The sequence below is a fragment of the Cajanus cajan genome, chromosome 9 (genome assembly GCF_000230855.2).
Source record: "Cajanus cajan strain Asha chromosome 9, NIPB_CcT2T_4, whole genome shotgun sequence".
NCBI classification, from domain to species: Eukaryota; Viridiplantae; Streptophyta; class Magnoliopsida; order Fabales; family Fabaceae; genus Cajanus; species Cajanus cajan.
Genome location: NC_138525.1, coordinates 10,925,815 through 10,945,197, shown reverse-complemented (window position 1 = coordinate 10,945,197; position 19,383 = coordinate 10,925,815). Strand labels below are relative to the sequence as shown.

Below are 19,383 nucleotides of genomic sequence, written 5' to 3'. Positions count from 1 at the left end.
GGGTCCCACCCTGGGTTCGTATGTTATTTTTCGCATTATCCGGATTCACATGAGGGTTTACACCTTTTTTCCGTTGTCCTTGTGGGTTTTTGCCACCTGTTTGGTTACGTACTATCATTACATTCTTATCTGGAGTTTTTGTAGCAACCCCATGATTGATGTGAGTTGATGGGGCTTCCAGAGCATCAATATCATCACACGTACTCTTAGCATTAGGACCCACATGATCCTTCCTTCTTGAGATTGAATCCAATCTGGTATTTGTGTTTGTTGTTGCCACTTGAGAAGGATTCCTTGAGTTAAAGGATTTTTTCTTTCTCTTCACAATCATCCAAGGGCCATATTGATCCTTAGACTCAGGTTCATTTTGATTGGGAATAATCTCCTCCACATGTTTAGGAATCTCGTTATGGCTGCGGACTTGATCAGCTATTTTTGTTGTAGCATTATCAACGTCCATTAGCGTCTGATTCTTGCTCTCTTCCTTGTCGTCACCATTTTGAAATTGTGGGCATGAAGATTGTTTGTGGCCGTACTTCCCACACTTGAAGCAGATGGAATGCAGACCTTCATATTCTAACTTGAGATTAATATGGCCTAAAACATCTATCTGCGGGACTAGTTTTTTCTTTAGATCAATCTCCACACAGATTCTTGCAAATCTTCCACGGGACTGAATAGATGTTAGCTTATCAATTTTTAACATCGTTCCTAGTTTACTCCCCACTCGCCAAAGAAATCTATCGTTGAACAGTTCAATTGGCAACCCTGGGATACGGATCCAAGCAGCAATCTTGCGCGTCTGTTTGGCAGTCACTGTAAAGAAGGGTCTCCACCTTTGAACGACTATGTAGTGGTCAGCAATAAGCCAAGGCCCTTCAAATAATGCATGCTTGTAATCCTCTTCAGAAGCAAATTGGACCAGGTAATAATCCTGTGATAGGTCTATCAATCTCACTGATCCCGTTTTAGCCCATTCTCGCTGGATTTTGTTGTCCAACATTCGGAATGCCACACGCTTATCTAGTACGTGAATGACAAGAGAGCTTTTCCACGGAGCACACCACTCCTCAAATTCTTCTTGTGTAACATGGATCTTGGGGCAAGGATCCAGATCAGAATCATCATCAACAATATCATCTTGATCATTATAATAGCCGTCTTCCGGGCATTCCATCTCTCTGATCAGGCTAGAAAAGTCGTTAAAAATTTTCCCTCCGCTTTCCGAGAGAAGACTCTCCATATAGGATTTAGAAGGATCTGAGGCAGATCCTGATGCGGAAACCTTCTCTTCCATACTCACGTCTTTTCCACCAAAACCCTCTGAACCATCAGCCTTCGTTTTCACCTTCTTCGTACTCCTGATAGCAGGATCGTCGCCGGTAGAGCCTTCATGCTCAAAAACCCTAGCAGACCCAGCCTTCATCGCGCCGTGCAATGGAAAGTTTTGTATGAATATTGATACACATACTTTTTTAGATAATTTTTATTTTTATAGTTGTCTGCCAAATTTTAAATTTTGTAATTTTGGCCTCCCATGACATGAAGTCTGGCTCCGTCCTTGTTACACTAACTTGATTTATTTTTAAAACTAATTTCCAACTATGCTTTCTTTAATTGGTATATATAATTCTTGGTTCTACACTATCGAGAATCAAACATCTGCTGCAATTTATTCTTTAATTTTGGAATAGGAAGTTGCTTCTAAGTTCAAATATATTACATTTTAAAACTTATTCAATGGTCTGAATGAATATGACGGGTTATCATTTAAATGCTTGATAAGTGACAAAAAGTCGCAATGGCTAATTCCATCTGGAAAGGGTAAATTTATGTAGTGTCTGGACTAACTTCATTGCGTATAGATCTTTTTAATGCTTTGCTAGCTTTTTTAATGCTTCACACCAGTTGACCCTTTTACTCCGTCTCCATACTGAAAGAAATATCTTGTTTCTCTTCCCATTAATCCTGAACAAGTGGAAAGAAGTACTAGCATTTATTTTGTTTGCTGTAACAAAAGTCAGCAATTATATTAATGTCCCCCAGCTACTTTCCAGAAAAGCAACGTGAATAATAAAGTTCTCCAAAGATACGAAGTTGAAAAAATAAAAGGAAAAATCTGTTTGTTGACCCAATTAATGGCCTCCTAGCAAATAAGCTAAGAATTTAATGAGATTTTAAACATTAATTTTAAAATTGAAATAGAAACCATAAAAATTAATTCAGATACGTTCATCGAAGTAAGTTCATGTAATATATCTACCTTTTGATTTTAGTTGCTAAGAAAATCTTGCTTAATAGTGACGTACTAATTACTTATTTAATAAAATAATAATAAAATAAATAATTTTAAAAAATTAATTAATTTTCAGTATAAAAAATTTTAGACTCACGATGATTAACTCCTTTTTTTTAAGAAAAAAGATATTTAGGCTATAAAAAGAATATACAGCTGTGTGGCAGCTGACAACAATTGAATATCTTTCCTTGATCCACATAAATATGAATTGTCTTTGCCTCACCCAAGAATGCAAACACCTATTCTTTCATCGGAATGAAAAAGATGAAAAGAGCAATAACTATCAGCCATCTTCTCTTTCTACAAACTTGTGCTGCTGCCTCGCTTATCCACGACTGTCCCGTTTCCTCATGCGGCAGCGGCACCATTCGCAACATAACTCACCCCTTTCGACTCAGAGGTGACTCGCCTCACTGCGGCGACAACAGGTACCAATTAGATTGCGAGAACAACACAACGATTTTGACTCTGTTTTCAGGTAAATACCACGTGCTAGAAATAGATTACAAGAGGTACACAATCCGAGTGAGTGACGCGGGCGTTGCGGAGGACGCTAAGTGTTCCTTCATGCCCCGCTATTTCTTACACTACAGCAATTTCAGTGCCACTTATCTTGGGCCTGGGCTGGACCCGCTACAATTGGGCCAGGGCCAAGGCCAAGCGTCAATAGCGTTTTTCAACTGTTCCGGCCCAATCACCGATGATTCCAGATACGTCGCCGTAGAAAGCGCCGGTTGTGGCTCTGGAGGACACGTGTATGCTGTTGTTAAAGACTCGATAAATGATTTTGGATTTGGTGTGAAGGACGTGAAGGTTGGGTGCCAACTAAAGGTGGCTACTTATGCGAATTGGGGAACACAAAAAGTGTCTAACGAGAAAGTTTCTTATGGTGATATCCACGACGCGCTTTGGCGTGGGTTTGGGCTCTCTTGGTTATACGTTGTTTGTGAAGAACGATGCGGAAAGGGGAAGGGTTGCCGTGTCGTCGATGAATCCAGCGGTGAAGTCCAATGTGACCAGCAAGACTGTAGTTGGGTCTACGATGGGAACAAAGCCACGTACGACTGTGGTAAGGGAGGCAATTCACATTGTTGTCTCAACAATAAATATTAGTAATACTAATTTTCTATAAGGATTCATAGAATTTTCCATTCTTAAATCACTAACCTATAATTGATAAATATATGTAGGAAAACTAATACAGTAAATATTTAACCGTTGACTTATGTTTTGTAGTTTAAAATTTTATGTTTGACACATGTTATATGTTTTTATTAAGTGTTTTTATATGGTTAAAAAATGTTAATATGTGGTTGTTATGAGTAGAATTAAACTGAAATCTTTTAAGAAAATTTCAAATTTAAGTCTTATTTGTTAATAGAAAAGATGTAGTTAAGAAAAAAAGACTCAATTAAAAGTAATAAAGTTTTTTAACGAAAATTGTCTATAGGGAAAATCTTTCATATTTAACACTAATAACATGTTAATAAAGAAATAATATTTTTAAACAATTAATTAATATTTTAATTGAGAATTTTGAATGGCACGAAATATAATATTGAATTATAAAATAAAATATTTTGCTTTTTGTTCAGATTCTTTTTTTATTTATTCAGATAACCTATCATTTTGCATATATTTATGTAAGATGGTATGAATTTTCTTTTTTCGAAATTCTTTTAGTTCCCTAAATTTCATTTTAACCTTTTCTTTTAGATGGCAAGGGAATAATCTACATATTTGCCCCTATTGGTAAGGATTCTATACTTATTTATTTACATCACTTCCTCGATTCCTTAATTGTAGTAGTATTATTGTTTAACATGTTGACGCCACAATATATTTCTTGCAGCTTTATATGGTATTGGCGTTTATAAAGGTAATTTTTTATTCCCTCTAATCTATATGGCATTGTTCAACATGTATCTTCTAATGTATCTTTCATTTATTATATTTACTCTATTCTCTTTCATTCATCTTTGTAGAGGCACATGCTTTATAATGATCTTAAAGTGGAGGAAAAAAATTAATATTATCTCAATCCTATTAAGATATATAGGATGTACATTAGTCTCATTTGCAAAATAAGATTTATGACAAACTTTATCTCTTTCACAAGAGGCAAATTAGGTACATTTTCAAGAAAATCTATTGTCACTAGTACAAAGTCTAGATGAAGATCACTCGTTAACTTCTAGGAATGGTAAAAACATGTTTCCCTAGAGTTCTTAATTCTTCCAAAGAAGTTTGTACTTTGTTGGTAGTTACAAATTCACATCCTCGTAATTTAGCAAAATTAAAGTCTTACTAACACAATTAATTAAGACATAGTTGGAAGATAATAAATTTATTCTTAAAATGACATTTAAGTCCGTTTAGGGAAAACAATTTAATAATTGAATATAAACAAATGGAGTTAAAATCTTCATCTAAACACACTCTTAGAAAATTCTAATCTATTCACACAAAAGTAGGATATAAACAAATGTAGGATCCTAAATCAAACAACATAGGTAAGGGATTAGCATCCGTGAGAAACTCTCCCAAATGAAGACTACAAACTTGGTGGCTTCAACTCTACTCATCCCAGAGACTCTTCATACAACTATCATTCTTGTGTTTTTCATGTTGTTGACCATTGGTTATTGGTTTGCTTATCCTTCACAAGCTTCATCTATCTACTTGAACTTTTTGCACATGAAACACGTGTACCTTTTAGTGGATACTCGTTAGCATAGTGTGGTGTTTCTACACTTGAAACATTTGATTCTTACTTTTTGTTGTTGTTTCACCCCACTTCCTCCCTTGTAAGTTAGGGTGGAGGATTTTTGTGTTAGGAATTTTAATGATGATAAGATTATAATCTTCCAGTCTTGCATAGGCTGTTATAAAATAAAAAAAGTCTAGTTATCAAACTAGAAACAACGACTGACATAGAGGTTAAATTGATTTTTCAGATTTTGTCACTTAAATTAGGAAAATATAATATTATTATTAGAACAAAATAGCTTGGTGCAAGCCTATCACAACCTTAACAAACATAAACTAAGTCTCTCATGAGATTAGCCAATTGGCTGCCCTTTAAGTATCACACACCCTTTTAGTAACCAGTTAATGATTTTAACTCTCAAGTTCATACCTTACTCAATTTGGTCACTTTATACATGTATGGTTCGACTTGACCTCATACGGTTCCTCATAAATCCTAGAGGAGACACCTTAAAACACCTGCCTATTCAAAAGTCAACTCACTCACCGAAGGATTTTCAATGTTACCCTTTTTAAGCACCACAACTAATATCCATCAATTGGATATGAAAACTTTCAAATATATCTTTTTTATCCTATAATCTTTATATATCTGAATGGAGACATGTATCACAATACCACATGTCTAGGCAACTTAACAACAATTATCGAGACAAATCCAACTAAGACATGTATCACAACATCACATGTCTAAAACTCTTAATCAATTCCAAATCAATTAACAACTTAACACCTCACTACATATTATCCTAGATCAATGCATAATGAATCATGGTCATACATCATCACATAAGTAAGAAAGCATTGCACTTTAAATGATCTTCAAAACTTAACCAAAATCCACCAAGTTTCATCAAACAAGCCACACCCAATGTCATTCCCTATGTTCCTAACGTTATTGAGGTTGAGATCTTTTTGCCTTAAGCACATTTGACGCCAATCCATCTGCACCTAGTGTAAATGAGGCAAAAAGTCTTTGAGTCAATCATGCCTGGCATGGCAAAACCCATGTCCTGCCTCAATTAGGTAGAGAGTCTTTGCCTGACTCATGCCCATTGTTACTCAACTTGCACCTAACGTGATTCAAGTTGAGAACCAGTGACTTGATCATGTCTGATGCCTCTTCACTTGTGCCTAACGTCACCAAGTTAGAGAACACCTTGAGCACTTACACCCAATGTGACCAAGTTAGAGAGTTCCTCACTAATCCACCCCTAATGCTACCAATCTCGTGCCTAGTGTGATCAAGACAAAGAGCCCCTATGTTGAGCCATGCTTAGCACTATGAAGGTGCACCCAAAGCGATGAAGAATTTTGGTCTTGGTAGAATCTTCATTTGGCTTAATCTTACATGAAATCCAAATTAATCTAGCATGCAATCAACCAAATATATATATATATATATATATATATATATATATATATATATATATATATATTTCAAGAAAATCATTCAAGAGTATTTCTCTATAACATTTCAAACCCTTGATTTTCACAATTTCAATCATGTAATGACGAATCTAGGCAACAACCAAAAAGTAATCATCAAACAACATTCAATTAATTCACAAAATTTCCTTACCTCTAGTCGACCAATTGAGAATAGATAAGGAAGAAGAATGTGGACTCCTCAGGGTTTCGACCTGAGTTTCCTAACTCTAGGAGCTTGAATCTCCAAATCCGTCACCTCATATCAGATGTAGGGAAGGAATAGAAAATATCAGTGGAAACAAGGGAATAAGAAATCTTCTAGCTCTAGAGACCTTTTCTCTAACTTTTCTCTTGTTTTCCTTAAAACATGAAATTATGAGGTTCACACCTTAAGAAAAATCTCATATACCATTTCTTAGGTTAAACCAACTTAACTTTGTCCATGACTATCTTAAAGACAACTTAACTCTCAAGAGCTTTTGATCCTTAAAGCTTTAAAATAACAATAATAACAAATATTCAACAATTTAATCATATATCATATATAATTAAATAAAACACCTAAAACATACAATGGTATAATTCTCCTCGACAACAAGAACTTTTGTCCCCAAAAATCAACTTACTTGAAAAGAGAAATGGATATTGATCTCTTATCTTATCTTTCATCTCCCATGTAGCCTCACTGGTGGCCACATCGCAAATCACCTTGACCAATCTGATGGACTTACCCCTTAATTCCTTCACCTTATGATCCACAACCGCATCTGATTGCTTTCCATAAGTCAAGTTCTCTTTTACTTTCACAACATTAGGCTCCATAACATGATGGGTCATTAATATACTTCCTTAACTAGGAGACATGAAACAAATCATGCTGGTTGTATAGGAATGGTGGAAAAGCCAATTGATATGCCACTAAACCTACACGATGAAGGATTTGATAAGGTCCAATAAACTTTGACATTATTTTCTTGCACTTTATCAACCTTCCCACTCTAGTAGTGGGCATCACCTTGAGAAATACATGTTACCCTTCCTCAAACTTAAAAGTCTTTTTTCTCCTATCAACATAAAACTTATGCTTAGTCTAGGAAGTCTTCATCCTTTCCTGAAACATCTTTACCTTTTCTATAGTATGCATAGCTCTGGTCCCACTACAATTGACTCACCCTCCTTATACCAACATAGAGGATTCGTAGTACATCTTAATCATACGGAGCTAGAGACGAAGTTGACTTTTGTGGCCCTCCTTTAGAACCATTGTTTTTAACTCAAAATCTTGTGGTAGAGAAATTCTACCTTTGAACATCAAAGTCCCATCTCCTCCAACCTCAAAGCCCACTACTTTCTCAATGCTTACCAAATCTAGATCTAATAGTTGGTTTTCCTTCAGTAGCTCTAAGAACTCATTAGTAATTGTGGTCATCCCATAACTAATGTAATCTTGAGCCAGTTCTATATAGATATTCAAATATCTAAATCTGTCAATCAATTCCAACTCCTTTACCATCAATGAAGAAATATGGATGGATTTCTTGCTCAGTGCATCCATCACCACATTGGCTTTCCCAAGATGATACATCAATTGGAAGTTATAATCTTTCAAAAATTTCATCCACATCCTTTGTCTCATGTTTAGCTCCTTCTAAGTAAACAAGTACTTCAAGGTCATGAATGGGGTAGTTCTTCTTGTAAAGCTTCAATTGCCTTGAAGCATAAGCCATCGCCTTCCTTTGTTGTATCAACATACACCCAACCTTGGTGACAAGAATCACAAAACATATCAAAGGGTTCATTAAGGTCAGGTAACACCAAAACTAGTGAAGTGGTCAACTTTCTTTTCAACTCCTAAAAACTTTCCTCACATGCGTCAGTCCAAACAAAAGGTTGATCTTTCCTAGTTAGTTGAGTCAGAGACATTACTATTTTGGAGAATCCCTCAATGGATATTCAATAGTAACCCACTAACCTAATAAGGCTCCTAGTTCCAAAAATAGTCAGAACACTTCCATTGCAGCACTATCTCAACCTTGGCTAGATCCACAAAAATCCCTTTAGCAGAGATTACATGACCCATAAACTTTACCTCATCTAACTAGAATTCACACTTGGAGAGTTTGACAAACAACTTCTTATCCCTCAAAATATTCAACACCAATCTCAAATGCTCATTATGCTTCTCTAGAGATCCTAAATAGAAAAGTATGTCATCTATGAACACAACACCAAAATTATACAAAAATGGTCCAAATTTTTTTTTTTTTCATGTACTCCATGAAAAATGTAGGGGTATTGTTCACTCCAAAGACCATTACCACATAATCATAATGACCATACATAGTCCTAAAAGTAGTCTTAGGTATGTCACTATCCTTCACTTTGATTTGGTGGTAACCTAACTTTAATCAACTTTGGATAAATAGAAGCTCCTTTCAATTGATCCATTAAGCTTTCTATCTGAGGTAGTGGGTGTTTGTTCTTAATGGTCAACTTATTCAACTATCGATAGTACACACACAATTTGGCACCACCATCCTTCTTCTTAACCAACAAAAATGGAGCATCTCATGGAGACACACTAGGTCTAATCATCTTTTTCTCCAAGAGCTTCTCCATTTATTTGTTCAACTCACTCCATCGTAGCCATCTTATATGGAACTATTGATACTAACCCTACATTTGGAACTAGATTAATATAAAACTCCACTTCCCTCTTAGGAGGCAATCTTGAAATTTCATCAAGAATAACCTCTAGACAAATTTATCACCACTTTCATTACCTTCACCAATTGTTTACCTTCTACACTCAAAGAGGATAGAATCATGAAGCACTCAGCTCACTCCTTCAGTAGACCCTCAACTTGCTTGGTAGAGATTAATCCATCCCTTTCAACATTAGGAAAGGTTAACTCACTCTTAAAATAATCAATCAGAACATGGTTAGCAAACATAAAATTACATCCAACTTGATTAGAGGAAAACAAATTGTTATTTCTGTAACACCTCCCAAACACCTCAACTAGGCACCTTAAAAAAACATCAAACATGACCATATAAACAAAACTAGGAGTAGCCACATCTAAGTTCACATCCAAAAAATCCACAAATAAATTCAACTTCCCTACATAGGTAATAGATATAAAGGAGTGTGTGGAACTTGAGTAAAAAATGATAGAGACATCCTTACCAGTTGCCTTGCCCTTCCCCTACACAAGATCTAATGAAGTTAAAGTTTGAGCTCTCAACAATGCAAACACTCAGCCCATAGTTGTAGGCTTCTCCACCCTTGATGCACTTCTAGCTTAAGTAGCCTTGTTAGAACAATCTTTAGCCAAATGCCCAAACTTGTTACATTAGTAACACTAGAACCTTGTAACTATGCAATCCTTAATTATATGAGGTCCTCCACACTTAAAGCATTTTACACCTTGAGCTCCTCCCTTGGGTGTAAAGGATGACTCATTGTGATAGAACCTCATTGTTGTGGTTAGGGTCTATCATAAGATTTTCTCAAATTACCAACTTTCTTGGACCCAACTGGCCCTTTAGTAGCCTTCACAACTTGACTACCACCTTCCAATCTCTCCACCATCCTGGTCTTCTCCACCAACACACAGAAATCACCAATGTCCATAGGCACCACATCTTCTTTAATTCATGCCTCAAACCCTCACTAAATTTTCTATATCTCCAAGCCTTAGATGTGGCCTGAGAATAATATCTATCAAGGTTCTCAAACTTGACTACACACTTTTGCACAGTCATAGACCCTTGGTATAGTCTCAAGAACTCCATCTCCTTGGCATATTTGACATTATTCAAAAAGTTTTTGTTTTTTGGAGAAATACCCTTTTGAAGTTCTCCTAACCAAACTTTTCATTTCCGGCCCCTATCATCTGTCGAATACCCTTTCACCAATATTCTACCTCACCACTAAACATAAACACAACATAGGTCACCTTTTTATCCTCAAGGCCAACCATAACCCTAAAGATTTTCTCAATGTCACTAACTCTTTGGTCTGCCATCTTTGGGGCTAACATATACATTAAATAGAGGGGGGTTCATCTACTTGAACTCAACCAGTCCACGATACTTCTATGGAACTGTTGTCCTCATCACCTTAACTACTACCTTGTTGGCCTCCATCTAATCTAAGATAACCCATTGTTATTGGGCCATCATAGTCTACTGTTTCATATTAGTAGTTTGGTGTTGAGCCATAGTTGCATTCTACCAATTTATTACAGTTGTTATCATCTTGATGGCCCGTGTTATCTAAGCTCCATTAGTCTGGGGAGTAGGAGGAACTAGATATCTAAGAGGTCAACCTACCATCCTATACCGAGATCAAGTAATCCATAAGATAACACTTAACATCATAACACCACCACATGACTTAACAAAGTACACAACAATAACACAATAGGTAAACCCCTACAAAGTGTCCCTATATAGACGCAACCAACCTAGATATCATAAAAATGTAACGACTTGATAGGTCACTATAATTAGTTTAGTACAATTGCAACATAGTAAAAATACTAAATTATATTTAGCTACCCTAGGGTTCTCATGAAATAGTTACCTAGTCATTCATGCATTATATACATGTATAGGGGCTGAAGGTATAAAAATAATTCTTGCTTATAAAATTAAAACATAAATCATCTTGTGGGATTACATATATACCTTGTACATATATACACTCTACATAAACTAAACCACTGTATACAAAATAACCCTAATAGCCGATCAAGAGTCTATACAACAATAATGCTACATAATAATAACATCACCAAAACTGGGTTATCATCAGCATGACCCTTCAACAGCCAACCAAGCTATCCTATTAATCCTACCTGTCGCAACCCAAAAATTTCCGATCTCACGACTAATGGTTTAGACATCCTTTTAAAAGTCTCATTAATTAAGGAATGTCCAGACACCAGACTAATCCTTAATTAATGGTTTTGAAAATAGGTTCATGGAGTCGCCACCAATATTTTACTCAAAACATTGAAAAAAGAAAAGATTTTTTAAAGTAAAAGAATCCAATAATGGCCTTGATAACCAGAATTGGGTTCGGGGGTCGGTTACGTGTAGGGAAGGTATTAAGCACCCCTACAACGTCCTTAATTGGTACCCTATGATGAAGTTAGCATTTATAAATGATAATAATAGAAATATTAAATCCCCTTTTATTAATAATTATTTACATGCTTGGTTGACCCTAAAATGTCTACATGATTGTTTTTATTATATCAATAATTATTATAAGTAAGAAATAAAAAAATAGAGAAAGAAATTAACTGAAATACCTCTTGAATGAGCTCTATTATATCTTCAAAACAGGAAGATTTTAGGTGCTTTTTGGCAACCCTTCACACTACAATGTCTCTCAAAATCTCAAGAAATACAAAAGAGAGAGGGAAAGAGAAAGAGAGAAATTTCGAGCTCTCTAGGGAGTCTGAACGAAATTTTTGGACCCCTGAGAAATGAGCCCCAACTGTCTATTTATAGACTTTAAAAAGGGTCCAGAAAGGCCCGTTCCAAAATCGGAACGGCCCGTTCTGGATATGGCCGTTGTGGGTTAAATTGGTAACTGGAACGACCCGTTCTGAAATTAGAACGACCTGTTCCAGAGACACAATTAACACACACTTGGCTATGCTGGAACGGCCGTTCCAAAAAAGAGTTTTTAGGCATTTTTCATAACTTGGAACGGCCCGTTCTAGTTAAGGTTAAAAACCCTTTTTTAGGAGATTGGAACGGCCCGTTCCAATTCTGGAACGGCCCGTTCCAGCCTACAAATTATAGGCCTTTTAGGAGCCTCGGAACGGCCCGTTCCAATTCGAGAACGGCCCGTTCTGGACTTGGGAACGGCCCGTTCTGATTTTGGAACAGCCTGTTCTAGGCCACTAAAAACAATTAATTTGGGCTTTTGGGTCTTCTGATGTCCTATCTTGATGTTTGCATGCTTTGGGAGCTCCTTCCCTTCATAACAGAGGTCCATTCTCTTGTTTGTATGCCCCCAGACGAAATTGGGTGTCTACACTACCTTACTCTCATACCAAGTATGATCATGACAGTTCCAATTATACGGACAAACAAAAGTTAGCTCAAGTAAAAGCTTCAACTGATATCATTCATCAATGATTTAACGAAAACAACTAAATAAAATCAACTAACAATTGATCATTATATAAACAACTAAGTATAGATTATAAATACCTTTCAAATATATCTTAATACTTTCACAAATTCTAATTCAAATTTCACAATTTCATATACAAGTCACACAACGGAGCAATGACTAATAACAAAGAAATTATTAAACAACTAATGATAATTTCTAATCAATTGAACAACGGATGCATCATTACACATAATAACTAACGGAGATCTCCTATAACAACGATGAATAGTCTAAGTGGTTTGTCCCTATCGAATCACATTGACTAGTATAAAACTAGAAACAACGACTAGTTATCAAACTAGAAACAACAGTTGACATAGAGGTCAGATTGATTTCTTAGGTTTTTTCCACCTAAACTAAGAAAGTCTAGTATTACTATTAAGGTAGAAAAGCTTATGTGTTAGCCTACCACAATGTATCATGCATAAGCTAAGCCTCCTATAGGATTAAACCACTAACTACCCTCCAAGTACCATGCACCTTTGAATTAATTAGTTAAGGATTTAAACCTTGAAATTCATACCTTACTCAATTTGGTCACCTTATACACGTATGACTCGACTTGACCCTTATACAGTTCCATATAAATCCTAAAGGAGACACCTTAAAACACCAACTTGTTCAGGAGCAACCTCACTCATTAATGGGTTTTCAACTTTGGCCTCTTTGAGCCCCACAAATGGTATTTACATAATGGGATATGAAAACTTTTAAAAAATATTTTTTCTCTACTATAGTCTTTATATATCTCAATGAATACATGTATCACAACACCACAAGTCTGGGCAACTTAACAACTATAATCAATTATCAACACAAAATCGAGACATGTATCACAACACCATATGTCTAAACAACTTAGTCAACTATAAATCAATTAACAACTCAACACCTCACTAAACAATATCCTAGATCATAGCATATTGAATCATAATCATATGACGTAACATGGCAAGTAAGAAAGCACTACACTTCATATGATCTTCAAGACTTGACCAAAATCCACCAAGTTTCATCAAATAAACCACACCTGACTACATTCTCTACACATCTAGTGCTATTGAGGCATAAACTTTTCTGTCTTTGAGTCAATCATGTTTGGCGTGGCAAAACCTACTTTCGACCTCACGTAGGTAGAGAGTCTCTACCTAACTCATACCTAACGCCACTTAATCTATGCCTGAAATCATTCAAGTAAAAAGGTACTGACTTGATCATACTCAATGCCTCTTTAGCTGCATCCAACATAACTAAGTTAGAGAGCTCCTTGAGAACTCACGTTTGGTATCTCTCATTACTACGCTCGGTTTTATCAAGTTAGAAAGCTCCTCATTGACCAATGCTTGACGCTATCAATACCACACCCAATACGATTAAGGTAAAAAACCTCTAACTTGAGCCACACCTAGTGCCATGAAGGCATGCTCAGTGTGTTGAAGAATTATGTGTTTGGCAGAATCTTCATTTAGCTCAAACCTGCATGAAATTCCGACCAATCCAACATGTAATCCACCAAATAGCATACATACATCATAGACAACACCAAACCAACTCAAAACAATACATACGACCACCAAATTTCAAGATTATCCATGTCACTCAAGAACACCTTTCAAGAGCACTTCTTTATAACATTTCCAATCCATGATTTTCACCAATTCAATCATCCAGTTATGAATCCAAGCAACAAAACAACAAGTATTCATCAAACAAAATTCAATTCACAAACTCCCCTTACCTCTAGTCGATCAACTAAGTAAAGATGAGGAAGAAGAATGTGAACTCCACATGGTTTTGACTTGAGATTCCTAACTTCGGGAGCTTGAATCTTTAAATCCGTCATCTTGAACCAGCTATACGAAAAAAGTAGAAAAGATCAATGAAATTAGGGGAAAAAGAAATCTTCTAGCTTTAGTAAAGATCTTCTATTTCACTACACAATCTAAGCTTCTATTAAATTTATGAATTAATTTAATTTATGGCTTAAATAATATTTTCACTTATAAATGGTACAAATTAAGTTAGTTAAGAAAAATAAAAAAAAATTGGAGTTACAAACTATATGTAGCTATAAATCATGCAATGATATGTTACAAATGAAATTTCTCTTTTTAAGTTAGGCCATGATAAACAAAATCATGTGGTACTTGGCGATAACTTAATGATAATATTTGTAGATAAGAATTCAAGTTTTAATCCTAGTCAAAACATGTTATATTTAGTTTTCATTAAATATAAAGTTTGTTGGAGGAAAAGCTATAAAAAATTCACAATTATGATAATTAATCAAACATTATGCAAATTGAAAATTGCAATAACCATTGCTAAAGTATCATTACAATGGTGCCACCCAAATAAGTTGATTAAAAAGAGAATTGTTAGGATTTCATTTGTTATTAAGAAGATACCATAATTACTCTAAGTATTCTTAGTGATATCAAATGCTTGGAAAAAAGTTAAAGAAGAATATATCATGGTCTTGAGATATTTTTCATGACCTTTGAGATTGAGAACATAAATAATCATCTTAAACGGGGTGATGCATCATTTAATGGTCGTGGAAAGGGATATAATCAAATAAAACCCACTCAATTTGTGGGTGAAAAACACATCCCACCATTTTGTAAAGGGAAACCTTAATAAACAAATCAATGAGTGGTAGACTCGGTGAATAACTTATTGTAATACTCTTTAGGAAAGAAACAAATAATTTTTATGCTATTTAATAAGATTAATGTGACATTGTATACCATTCATGTTTTGTAAGACTGAAAGATAATTTTGGTTGTGTCAAGAAAGAAATTAATATCTTACTTTATAATAGAGGCATTTATAAACTTAGTCTCATGATTTTTCATTTTCATATTAAGTGTTTTTTTTGGCTATGGTATTATTTCTTTCTTTAAATGCTCTAATTATTTCCATTGAAGAAAATTGAGCTAGTATTTTTCAACGAGTACTATATAAAAATACATAAAAATTTGTGTATATATATATATATATATATTATTGGTATGATTATAAAATCATATTTTAACTATTTTCTTTTTTGAATTTCTAAAGGGGGTATTTCTTAGAATTATTTTCTAAAGTTTTATCTTGGCTTTTATGTCCTCTATTTTTTTTTCCTTTTATGAAACATAAATGTATATTAAAGTTTATTATAATTTGAATGTTAGCTACATACAACTATTTTGCAATAATTATATCCTACAACTTTAATTAATAAATAATTTAAATAATATTGGATCTAGTAGTAATGAATTGGAAATATTTTATTAGAAGATTTTGGATGATAACAAAAGAACTTATTATCAAAACAATTATGATCAAATTTTTTGCCATGCAGGTTTGGTAAAACTTTTTGGCTTAAATAAAGCTATAGAGTATGATGAAATTGAAGTTGAAATAGGAAAAAGCACAGGAAAATACGTCATACCATTCATTATAATTCGATTTTTATGTGGCATGGTAGCTTTTGTTGTGTTGTTGATTTGCAAGTGGGGAAGAAGACATAAATCAAAGTATGAAAATATCGAAGCCTTCTTGCAAGGAAATACCCTTATTCCATTAAGGTACTCATTTAAAGAAATAAAGCACATGACTAGGGGTTTTAAGGAAAAGCTAGGCCAAGGTGGATTTGGCTTGGTGTACAAAGGAATGTTACGTAGTGGATCATTTGTAGCAGTAAAAATGTTGAAAAAATCAAAGGACAATGGGCAAGAGTTCATTAGCGAAGTTGCAACTATTGGAAGAATACACCATATGAATGTGGTGCGACTTATTGGATTTTGTGTTGAGGCATCAAATCGTGTTCTTGTTTATGAATTCATGTCCAATGGCTCTCTTGATAAATATATTTTCTCCAAGCAGGATAATATCTCTTTAACTTATAGGCAAATATACGAGATATCTCTTGGAGTTGCTCGTGGTATTGCTTATTTGCATGAAGGTTGTGACATGCAAATTTTGCATTTTGATATCAAGCCACATAACATCCTGCTTGACAATAACTATATTCCGAAAGTTTCTGACTTTGGCTTGGCAAAACTTTATCCTATAGATAAAAGTATTGTCACTTTGACTGCAGTAAGAGGAACACTTGGATACATGGCCCCTGAGTTATTTTACCATAATATTGGGGGAGTATCATTCAAAGCTGACGTTTACAGCTTTGGAATGCTTTTGATGGAAATGGCAAATAAGAGAAGAAATTTTAGTCCAAATGTAGATCATTCAAGTGAAATCTTTTTTCCTCTCCAAATATATGATCAATTGAGTGAAGAAAATGAAAAAGAAAAGAAAGAGATTACCGAGGAGGAATATAATAATGAGGCAAAAAAAATGATTTTAGTAGCATTATGGTGTATACAATTGAAACCAAGTGATCGTCCTTCGATGAACAAAGTAGTAGAAATGTTAGAAGGAGAACTTGAGAACATTGAAATGCCTCCAAAGCCTTCCTTATATCCTCATGAAATGATTCGAGAGAGTCTCCAAGACAACTCAAACCAAACTTTTTCAACTGATTCTGTAGGATCTACAAGTTATCTTGATGAAAGTATTACTCATGTTGACTAGGACCATTATCTTTTAAATATTTGTAATAAGCTAATATGCATATTTTTGCAATGCACGAGCTAGATTTCTTTTTGCCTTAATCAATTTAGCAAGAAGATGGGTGATAAAATCGACCAAACGCTTGATCAAATTTTTTTGCATTTTTCAACAAATAGCTAAGAAATAGTCTTCATTGACAATGATGTATACTTTTATCTTGCCCATATGCTTGTTGATGTTGTAAAAAGCAAAAAAGAAATGTGTATGATGGTATTGACATTTACTCATGTTTATATAAAATCCATGTACATATTCTTACTCTGATATGTATGATTTACTCTTATATTGTCCATGATCTATTAAGTTATTTGCTTAGATAGTTTTGCCTGTATATACTGAAGAATGTTAAGTTTTCTCTAAAAGATAAGTGTTAAAAACTTAGTGGGAGTTTATACACTAGGAACATATACCTTAATGTATGTCTTTACTATACTTTGATGCATGATGCATTTTTCGTTGAATTCATAGATGAAATTAATCCAACTTTGTCATCATAAAAAAAGGAAAATTATTGAACCAAAAACATTTTTTAATGTTCAACATCTCTTAAGTTCTAATGGTAACAAAATGGTATGTATTTTGATGGACTAATATCTCCATGAATATTTGCATGAATCATAACATGCACATGTCCAAAGCACCACACTTATGTTTAAGTATAAATAATAATTATAGTTGTACTAACAACTTCTATATGCACTTAAAATAACTGGATAGGATTATCAAATTTTAATATGTTTCTTAAGTAAAATGAACATATACTAAAGACTCAATTGTCAAATGTCCAACACATTAAGTCTTTATACATAATCAAAAGAAAAAACAAGTCCAACACTTGCACGTTTTATTATAACCAAAATTTGCACTATTTTTTATTTTATTTTTTTATATTCATACTCATTCGAAACTCAAATGTAAATGCTTACACATGATAATTTTCTCTAGATATATTGCATTTATAATATAGATGCCTTTCTTGTATATAAGTACAATTCTTGGTCAAAAGTAACATGATCATTGTACAAAAAGAAAACATAACATAGGAATATTTAGACATGACAAAATGCAAAGTTGATTATTAAAAGAACTGGATGAAGTTTGGAAGAAGAAACTTGGTATTTTAAGCTAAGCAATAATAACTATGATTACTCCTTAAACTCTTCTCTTTTATGTTTTCTTGAAGTAATTCTTGTATTAACTATGTTAACATCCATTTATTCTCAATCTACACCCTCGAAACTAATATAAAAGAGAAAAACAAATAATTAAAATGGAATATAAATTATTTCAAAGTATATTATATATGCTAAGTTTCTACTACATATAAATTCATTATAGTTCAATATACAACATTAGTAATGATAGGTAATTAATAAATGATATGATGGAAATTCATTATGCTATGTTAGCTACTTTAACCTCCACACACAATATTTTATAATATTTTAATCTCGATTCATTTTTGTATTAGGAATAAATAAGTATATTTTATAGTAGCTATTAAAAAAGAATTGGCTACCCCTCAAAAAAAAAAAAAGAATTGGCTAATATCCTACAACGTTAGACATAGTCTTATTTACCATCACAAGCGTTGTTTGTATTAAAATAAAAATAAAATGTAATGTAGTATGAAATAATAAATTCCCAAATTCTTGGTTGTTCCTATGAGTAGAAAAGTTATGGAGCAACAAAACAATTTATTTTGAAAACAAATCAACGACATACTACTCGTTTTATTCTTTTTAGTATATCCCTTTTGCAACCTTTTGGTTTGACAGTTGGACAAAAAATGTAGCACAAAGATGATCACACATAAGTACATGCATGTTCTCATATTGATAATTGATGTACATAAAAGATTTCAGTTTAGCCAAGATGATGATCTAGAATAATGAAACAATATCCATGGTTGCTAGATCATATGGCTACATTGCCCCTAGTGAGTTACTAGTTCTTACTTTATTTGGTATTAATATCTAGATTAGCTTCCAAACCAATTTTGAGCAAGTAGGATATTTAGTGTAAATATAGAGAATATATCTTTCAATTAGCATGCCCTTTG

At 34.0% G+C, this 19,383-nt stretch overlaps 1 protein-coding gene across 1 annotated transcript; it reads left to right on the top strand.

The window, feature by feature from the left end:
- Positions 1 to 2,460: 2,460 nt before the first annotated feature.
- Positions 2,461 to 17,585, top strand: LOC109788285 (LEAF RUST 10 DISEASE-RESISTANCE LOCUS RECEPTOR-LIKE PROTEIN KINASE-like 2.4). Its single transcript, XM_020346977.3, has 4 exons — positions 2,461 to 3,368; positions 4,016 to 4,051; positions 4,152 to 4,178; positions 16,051 to 17,585. The coding sequence occupies exons 1-4, from the start codon at positions 2,555 to 2,557 to the stop codon at positions 17,280 to 17,282; spliced, it is 2,109 nt and encodes a 702-aa protein (XP_020202566.1). The 5' UTR covers positions 2,461 to 2,554; the 3' UTR covers positions 17,283 to 17,585.
- Positions 17,586 to 19,383: the final 1,798 nt, after the last annotated feature.